Source organism: Pinus tabuliformis, chromosome J (assembly GCF_031772625.1).
Source record: "Pinus tabuliformis cultivar Carrire ecotype Pingquan chromosome J, CPIR1, whole genome shotgun sequence".
NCBI lineage: Eukaryota > Viridiplantae > Streptophyta > Pinopsida > Pinales > Pinaceae > Pinus > Pinus tabuliformis.
This window is the reverse complement of record NC_142295.1, coordinates 994,986,492-994,996,319: the sequence shown is the minus strand read 5'-3', so window position 1 is coordinate 994,996,319 and position 9,828 is coordinate 994,986,492. Positions and strand designations below refer to the sequence as shown.

The window sequence follows — 9,828 nt, the reverse complement described above, 5'->3', positions numbered from 1 at the left end:
GAACTAATGTAGTCTCTGGCTTTTATATGAAAATTTTCCTGATAATGCTTGGGGATTCTTGGCCCGGGGATAACAAAAATCATTACTGTTGCCCAAACATGTGCCAACTCCAATTGTAAGACTGCTTTTGCAGTGACTGTGAAATGTATGCATCCTCTTCAACTAACTAGTAAGGCTGAAGTAACGATGCACCAAGGATGCAATCAAAAGAAGCAAACAAGCAATAGGCTTTGCTATAGCAATATCTATTATCACTTTTTAAAAAGATAATATAGAAAACGTAGGGCTCTCGGTCAGTTCCAGAAGTAGAATTTTTTTTTCAAAATGTAAAGACTATAAAGTACAAAACAACATAGCTGTTCCTAAAGGCGTATTCCACTAAAAGAAAATGAATAAATCAAGTATTCTGGAAACTAAATTGAGTATATCCATTTTCTGACTCCGACTACTGTGTAATTGTTAACTCAAAGAAAACAAAGGTGCCATCAAGCTTACGTTTTATTAATTTTTAGAGAAACGAAAACAATCAAGTTTTTGCAAATAATCAACGAGTTAAAGAATTAATAGCTGGACATGAAGAAACACCTGCAAAAGGATGCCTTGTGACAATCAGAATTAGCCTTAACTAGCATTGCTTGGGTGTGATTTTACTGTCAATCACCTGTTGCCAAAATATAAATAGGGTTTTGGAATTTCAGCTGACTAAGTTCAGGGCCCAAACATAACTCTGCTTATTAGGTGCCCAAGTTTTCACTACAGGTTTGGGGTTCTGCACTGGCTGCTTACTGATAAAATACAGCGATCATGCATATAATTATAGGCCCTCTAACATTCAGGTTAAATTTATTCTTACCACATTTATATAAATATCCAATTTCGATCCACCAGTTGTGCCATGAGAACCCTTTTTTACCATGCATGATGAAAGCATATATGTCATATACAGTTGAATATAGAATACACTACAATGTTTAATAATATTATTGAAGGAAAAGTGCCCGTTTTGTTAATCCTGAGATGCATACCTCCATCACATGAAACATAAAAGTTCACAAGTTAAATTTCTTTCAGGTAAGGAACGGAATAGTATTTCTGTGAAGAAAGCCTTTTTTCATACGACATAGTAGCAGTAGGCAGCACTTTTAACATGGTGAGAACAAACAACCAATATGACATTTATATTTGACACCACATTCAATAATAATAAATATAGAACTCTCGAAAGGAAGATGCAAAAAGCTTGAAAAAGCATAATCCTTGGGAGTCTACAAGCTGGTATAAATGGTGTTCTATCTTGTATCCTGCATCTCATAATATTGCAATTAAAACTTGCAGTGACAGATCTTGACATATTACCTTGTAGTTGATACAAAGTTGGGATCCTCTTTCACTCAGACAGAAACTCTATTGAAGTGAAACAGTAACCTGCTTTCAGGGTGATAAAATCATCAATTTAGGCCTTAAACAGTGCCATACAACCAACGAAGATGGGATATGGATGATAACCTTCTTCAGATTTCATTGCCAAAAACACAGCACTGGGTAAATGTTTAGAAAAAATGTCCTGCTTAACAATACTGTAAGTTGCTAAATGAAAAACATACAAAGCACTTGGCCCTGTTACCCCATCCAAACTCCACGTCTAAAACCCCTTGTCTGTCACTCACCCCTGTTGAGAAGACTCTTCTTGTTGCCTAATTAAATTAGAAAAACAAGACACTGCTCATTATTACAATATCTATACAGGTACAATCCCAAATCTTCTCCAGTTAAAAGAATGAGTCAGTATGATGTATTATGGGCAGTTCTACCCAGTCAAGCTTGAGTTATAATGACAAGACTCTATACAGAAATACCAAACTACATTCACACATTAGGCCACTACCAAATCCATTGAGGTTGAGCAAGAACGAACAGTAAACTGGAACTCAATTTGCAGTCTATGATGTAGTGGGATCCTTCCCATCAACCCCTTTTTAATGTCAATCTGTAACTCCCGCAATGGAAGTGCTGCCCAAAATCCCTTGATAAACTCTTTGCATGACTCCTTCCCCTTACAAACCAACCTTTCTTTACAGTCTCTTTTTTCAACAATCTCAGATGAATCTGTCTCTTTATCTTTAGGAGTTTCCTTTTGTGGTCTATTCCCATTGGCTGCTGGTGAAGGTTTTGAAATGTCTACAGGTATAGATTTCAAATTCTCTGTTGGTGCAGATTGATGTGTGCTGCCACACTTTTCGTCTTCCAACTTCTGTTCTTCTGGCAACTGATAGACAGTTGTCTCCTTATCAAACTTCAAGACATAAGCCTGGTTGCACCCTTCAAACAATCTTTCTCCTAGGGTGTCAATGATGTAGTATGCCTCCTTTTCAACCTTGAGCACAAAAAAATGGTCATTCCAGCTGACAATATAAATCTGTGGTTCACTGTTCTCAGCCTCCTCAGTACATGCACTAGTAATTTCTTCCCAGATATTGTCAAAAGACATAGCCCCTTGTAGAAATTCAAAGGAATCTCCCATTCCTTCATCTTGAAAGAAACCAACAAAGGACTTCCCTGGGGCCACAGAAAGAGGACGTACCTTTGCCTGTAATACTGTCTCCAGATCAAAGTGCCTGTCTGGGAACTTCTCTCTGTAAGCTTCTACATCACAAAGATTCCTCCACTCTAAAGATCCATCTCGTATCAAGGTATCAAACTGAGATTTTATAGGCATGGAATTGGGATTATCATGCAACCAATCAGCAATAACAGCCACCAAAGCAGTACAAGCACTCTCCCCAGCAGCCTTTTCACTACGCTGATCAATTGAAGCAAAAAAGACTTGGGACGACAACTTCATCTGACCATCTCTACTAATAAAATCTTTCTGTTCCCAGCTGCCTATGGTGAAATGGTCATCGCCAAAGTCTAAACATTCACATCTGTCCTGCGCTACTCCATTGTCATTCTTATGATACTGCAAAACATATCCTCTGTTGTTAATGACCATTCCTGGTAACTTAGCTATAAGACTTAGTTGCAACTACAGATAAAGGCCAGGAATCACGAACCAGACAGTTGAAATTTCATGTTTTACAATCCAGAAAGAAAATATTAACATCATATATCCAATAATGAGGATTGCAGAAAACCAAAGAGCGATAAATGCAAATAAAACCATGAACTTTGAAATTGTAAACTTGCAACAAAGCCTATATCCAATATCATATATGCACCCCAACTCATAGAATATACTGCCACCAAATATTCAGTAAACAATATCAGCAAATGAAACAGGTGGGAGAGAGAGAGCACCAAAGGAAGAGAGTCAATAGGGCAGCATAATTGTCGGCGGTCAAAGTCAATATCATCTCCACCCTCTTCTCCATATGCTTTATTCAACAGCGGCTCTCCCCTTGCTCGTGGTGACCGAAAATTCAATTTCCTCTTTTTCCAAGAAAGAAGGCTCCGCATGGAAGGAGGCTGTACAAGAGTATAATCAGAGTCTGATGAACATGGCTCCTCAATCACCTTGGAACTTGACTCTATATTTGCTTTATGATTGATGATCCAATTGTCATCAACTCCATCTTCTCTAAAGTCCAAATAGAGAGCTCCTTCAACACGATTAGCTGCAGCCAATGTCCCATAGCTAAAGGAATTCCGAAAACTAAATCTATCCTTATCCTCAGCCTCATCCTCATCACATTCATCAACAGAATCACTGTCAAATACATATTCACATCCATCACTCCTTGCAGACAATCTACCATCACTCCCATCCTCTTCTCTACAAGCCTTCTTTGATCTTCCTGCTCCTACATAATCTCTAAAAATATTAACTTTTCTCAGACCTGCTTTGAGAGCAGAAAGCTCCTCCTTTTCTGACAATGGTTCTCCATCCGAAGGTGATGATGGCACAATAGTTCTATTAACTGGGTCCATTACTTCCTGACCAGTTCGAAGCTCCACAAAATTGAGAGCAACCTACACAACACAAGATGAGGAATGAATGACCAAGGATCTTTAAAGGACTCCAAGGAAATTTTAGCTACAAAGAAAATACAAAAAACAGAAACAGTGTATGTATGTGTAGATGTTAGCAAAGGCTTTGGATGTATGTCTAGATGTTAGCAAAGGTGCACACATACCACAGGGAAGGGAAGACTTACAGTAAGTGCTGCTTCAGGTGCCATTCCTCCAGTAAAGCAAGATACAGGAATCTTGGTAGTTTTGATTGTATTCTCCATAGGCAATGCATACTCCCCGAGGTTGAGGGAAGCTGTTCCTATAACAGATGGCTTGCTCTTTGATTCTTGAGTCAAACCCTGCCAATTTGAAACAGAGCATATCAAAAATACTAGAATATATGATCAAAAATTATTCATATGTTGTGTTGTTCTATTTGATGCCACATAATTTTCTCTCTAAGAGTCTTACAATTGCGAGATGGCAAACATATGTCAAATAAGAAATTTGCAAACATATTTTCGATCTAATAGATGCACATCCTAATTAGCACTCAACTTCATTTACATGCACAAGGCATGCAGAAAAAGCATGTTTGCTCCCACCATTAGAAGCAAGGCCCTGGTACAGGAGCTACTTTTAAAAAGCTAACTACAAAGGAGTCCACAAATTACTACATATGTCTTATGCATGTTTAGTGGATTGTTTTTTTTTACTGGCTTCCATGTGCATGTGTAGGTTTGCCTTGTACATGTTGAAGGGGTCACTCTTCTTTCTGGTTAGTTTACTTGTGGGCCAATGCATGTGCATGTGTGGAACCTAGTTCCAATCTCACCAACTTGGTATGTTGCTTTGTCAAACATTAGCAATATGCTGTTATATATATTACTCAACTCAGAAACAGACGTAGACTATATTTGTTGATCCTAAAATTTGCTCTGCTGCATTAATACTCCTATATACAACCAGGTCATCATTATGCCATAAGAAAATCTTGTCTCCTTATAATGGCGAGTGCCACAGTGCCCAGACCAGTTATCATGAATTCAGTCCTTCACAAGAACTGTAACGGCTACCTATCCAAACAATAAAGACCAACATTATGAGCATTTAAACCAACATTTCTGTAGCACCCACTGGTATATAATCTATATGTCATGGGCATTGAAACCATACCTTTCCAAATCAAAAATGCAGTCCAACATTTTAGAATATATGACACAACAAAATCATTGGCATTCAAACCAATAATTCTGTAGCACCCACCCACTGGTATATATAATGTATCTGCCATAGGCAATGAAAACAAGAGCAGTGTAGCACCTACTCATGTGTCATAACTTCTATCATTATATGCTGTAGCATAGAGCCTGGATCCTGACAATACATGAAGAGTCTAGCTTTCTATGGTGTAGCACAAAACATGAAAATAGATCTCAACAAAATGAGCAGTATACAACTAACCTATAATGTATCTGCCATAGGCAATGAAAACAAGAGCAGTGTAGCACCTAGTCATATGTCATAACTTCTATCATTATATGCTGTAGCATAGAGCCTGGATCCTGACAATACATGAAGAGTCTAGCTTTCTATGGTGTAGCACAAAACATGAAAATAGATCTCAACAAAATGAGCAGCATACAACTAACCTATCCATTTTAGAAAAAGTTACCATCCAGTGTGGGAGATGTCTCCCTTACAAGAACATCTCCAGATTCTGCGAATGGCTTCCAGAATGTTTCTAGAAGGCTGGAAACAGCTCAGCAATCTCTGGCCATTGTGAAAATTATCAGAAGTTTCCACATTTCTCCAACTTCTTTTAGTTAAAAAATCAGGAAAACAGAGAAAATGGCATGAATACCAAAACTTGATACTCATCTCAACTTCAAATATCTAAATCTTAGACACCAGACAATATGTACGTACCAATACCCAAAATCATGACTCCTCATGTAAACTCAAATTCAATCCTAGGTTGTGACTTGTAAATTATAATCACTGATCTAGATAAACATACCATATTTGTGAAGAGAGGAGAAAAGATAAAAACTGTATACTGTGAACAGTAAATACATGAGCCTGATGACTAATTAACTGAAAGTCGGAGAATACTTGATAACAATAAAGATTACAAGGCTGTATAATGTCAAAATACTTGACAACAAGAGAGTTTATAAATGTGTGCTGTATTACTTTTGTCTAAACTGTAAATGATATTATGAATTTCAAAATTTACATATTTTTTATGTAAAAGTCCATAAGGTATGAAGGGAAAAAAAAAAAAAAAAAAAACCTATTTCAAAATTTTTTCCTGTTTTCAAGAAAACCCATTTACTGACATCAGTTCCCTCACTTACCCACCATACTTCCCCATTTCCTGCATTTTCCTAAGTCTACCTGAAGTTTCCTCTCCTTGCCAGATCTTGGTTGTTCATGTTTCCAGCCATTTCCCATTTCCTGTTTTTCATAATTGAAGACAAGAAAGACATTTGGCACCATCCAGTGCAGCACAAGACACAAAATAGGTTTGAATACTAGAAGTGGGGACTTTCTCTGCAATTAGCATTATACTACACATCGAATAACAATCATAAACACAATGGTGACACTACAACATACAAAATACAAAATCACAAAAGACATACTTATTACAAGCAGACAATGAATGATTGCTCCACTCCAACGCAGTGCAATAACCTTGTAGCATCATCAGCTGCTCTGCATATGAGACACTACACAAACCTTGACACAATCAATGGACCATGCACAAATTTAATTGCATCATTCCACACACCACAAGCAAAAGTCATCAAGGGCTTGCTGGAAAGCTAGAGCAGGAAATCCATGTCTAGAAAGTTCATTTTTGGACACGATTGCATGCCATAAGGTCCAATATCAGAAACTCAAGATAGCCGAAACAGTCATCAATTAGCACAGAGGTACTGCAAATTTTATAAACCCACCAAGAATTTCAGTTTCATAAGCAGCTCCAAAAGACATTCAAAAGATTTCTAATACTGTTACTGCAAAGCAAATGAAAACAACTGCTTCACTGGCAGCTCAAAGCCTCAAACAACTATCTAAGAGAATCTGGATACTTGAAATTTAACAAGTATAATGGAATCTTACAATGGACAGGTGAAACAGCTATCTAAAACAGCAGTTTTGGTAATTAATATCTACAGCCTATGAAGACACTTGGGCCAAAATGCCATCCACAATAATATAGATTCTTAAAATTCTGCAAGCTGATCAAAAAAATCAGGAAGACCAACTAAAACAGCCTAAGTGTGGGAACTCAAAATTCTGCAATCTCACAGCAGAGTAAGGTCCCTGGCACAAGGTAAATCACCAAGCCAACCAAAAACAATTATGTTTGGCCAAATATAACAAAGAGAGTATGGGTACCCAACATTATGCAAGGACACCCAAAATTCAGTTTGACAGATGAAACACCTATTCAGGTACTCGAGCTTCTGCTAACCCACTCCAAAAAAATCAGATTAGACAGTTGACACTCGAAATTGTGGCAGCCATGTCAGAATTTTTTATTTTTTTTAAAAAGGAACAATAATAGTGGGTACTCAGAAACTAACAAGAAATTCAGGTTTGGTTCTGCAAAACTACCACCAAACCTGCCCAAAACAAAACATCTACAAGCGAAGCAGGCATATATGAGAACTAAAAATTCTCCAAACCGGCATAGAACCTATCCATATCAATTGGAGATAACCGTACACACCTTGATGTTGAAACGGTAAAGATGGGCATTATGAGAGGGCATGTAGGTTAACCTCATAACAAGAATTCCTAACCTGTCCAATTTCCAACACGGTACGAAGTCTTTAGGTTGGTTGGTGACAGCTAAGAAGCTGTAGCCAAGGTGTCACTCCAGGTGTGTTGGAGATAGCAATTCAGACCTCCAGATCAAACCAGTAAGTACACCCATGGTGAAAGGGCATGTAACTTAGTTGTAGGGCAGCCCATCAGATTTGGCTAGGATTCCTGGCCTGTTGAACTTTCAACAGAATAGTAGAGCCACCTGTTCATAGTAAGCAGCGGCTAAAGGCCTTATACGAAGTGTGGCTTGAAGGGGATGTCAAAAAAAATAATCCACACCTCAATATCAAACCAGTACATGCTCATCATGTAAGGGCATGTCGCTTAGCAACCTACAGATTTGTGAGAACCAGATAGAAGGCCTGATCCAAAAGTGTGGCTTGAGGGGATTTAGGAGGTACCAATCCCCGCCTCAATATCAAAGTGGTAAAGATGCCAATCACCAAAAGGCCAAGTCTCTCAGCAGCCTTTCTGTCAAGGGCAGGTCTTCAGTTTTTTCCTATGCTGTTCAATTTCAAACAAAAACAACAGACTCACCCCAAAAGGGCCGAAATAAAATTGAAACCTACAACTACCTGGGTACCCTTGCACTCTTCAAACCCACCCAGAAATCCACGAGAATATGGGTTTATGAAACTCAACTAACCCACCACTAAATCCACCCAATACGACAGACCCGTGATCTCCTTTTGACGAAAAAAACCCAGAAAACTGCTCTTCAAACCAAGTTCTTCATTGTCAGTTCACTGATGAGGTCGACGCAGTATTACCTATGTACCCCGAGGCTTCATTCTCACTGCGGTCTCCGCTATACAAGTGACATGAAATTCAGAGCCATGAGCCCCCAAATCTTACGCAATTTTGGTGAAATAGTCACCTCATAAACCTGACACCTAAGCCAAAGCAACCTTGTTCTGTTTTACAAAAGCAGAATGCAATAGTAATTGTGAATTGCAGTGTCTTCAGTGTTCACCATCAAACAATAATTAAACAAACCCAATTCTTTCAGCAACACAAGTCAAATTTCAGATATAAAAGCTCGTCAGGTCTTATCTGAGGAAGAAGCAGGCCCTACCTATATGGGCACACTCAGTATACCATTAAGAGAAGCTATCTATCAAAAATCCAAACACCATGGGAAATCCCCAAATAAATGAACACTCAGATTTAAAATAAATTAAACAAAAGAGGGGGAGAAAAATAAATTAACCTAAAAAAGCTTACACTGATGACAGAGAAGCCAACATCCCAAGGTTGAAACGCCGAAGTGTCCTTCTCTTTATCCTTGAACATGGTGAGAACGCAAACATTATCAAACTCCTCGTTCCACTCCCAAACGCCATCTTCCCCGATGCTCTGCTCGGCCGTAAAGTTCCTCTTGACAGGACGCCGCTTGAAGGGGGAGCTGAGCTTGCCCTTGATACCCTTCCACTTGATCTCGACAGTCAATCTCGGATTCTCTTCTTCGTCATCAGCGGCCAACGAGAGGCCCTTCAAGCTCTGCACAACCATATTAACTTGAAACTTCTTCGTCGCCATGGGCGGCCATGGCCGCCATTTCATCATTTTCACTACCATCTAACAGACCTGGTATCGATTCCGCTGACAATGCAAACCAAAACCACCCAACCAAAAGACCATATGTATTTCCCCCTGCAAACTTGGTGGCGAATCTATGGCACCCGCAGTTTTTAACGAAGACCGAGGCCCGTTTGTCTGTGAGGAGTAGAGTGAGGGAAAGCGTGTGAGAGGAAAAACAGCGGAACGAGGCAGCACCGCGTCTGAAGACTGGTTCTTCGTGTGCGCGAGGAGTAATTAACCGCGGCTGGGGTCTAGGTTAACCGTGGTGGGGACACGGTTTGGTCGGTGCCTTGTGGGGTAGTGAATATGTGAGTTGCGTCAACTCGAGTTAAAGGTGCGATTAGATGGATTGATTAATTTAAAATGAAAACAATGATTATTGACCTAATCCACGTCTGGGAATTTGCGAAGAATAGAAACAGCGGATTATGATTGTGATATGGTGTGTTTGTG

The 9,828-nt window shown here is 39.1% G+C and overlaps 1 protein-coding gene across 1 annotated transcript; it reads right to left on the bottom strand.

The window, feature by feature from the left end:
• Positions 1-1,276: 1,276 nt before the first annotated feature.
• On the bottom strand, positions 1,277-9,597 carry LOC149230184 (uncharacterized). The gene is made up of 4 exons (XM_089378886.1): positions 9,019-9,597; positions 4,155-4,310; positions 3,298-3,969; positions 1,277-2,959 (listed from the first exon to the last, which is right to left on the bottom strand). Exons 1-4 carry the CDS (start codon positions 9,370-9,372, stop codon positions 1,874-1,876), a joined length of 2,268 nt encoding a protein of 755 aa, XP_089235012.1. The 5' UTR covers positions 9,373-9,597; the 3' UTR covers positions 1,277-1,873.
• Between the last annotated feature and the right edge of the window lie 231 nt (positions 9,598-9,828).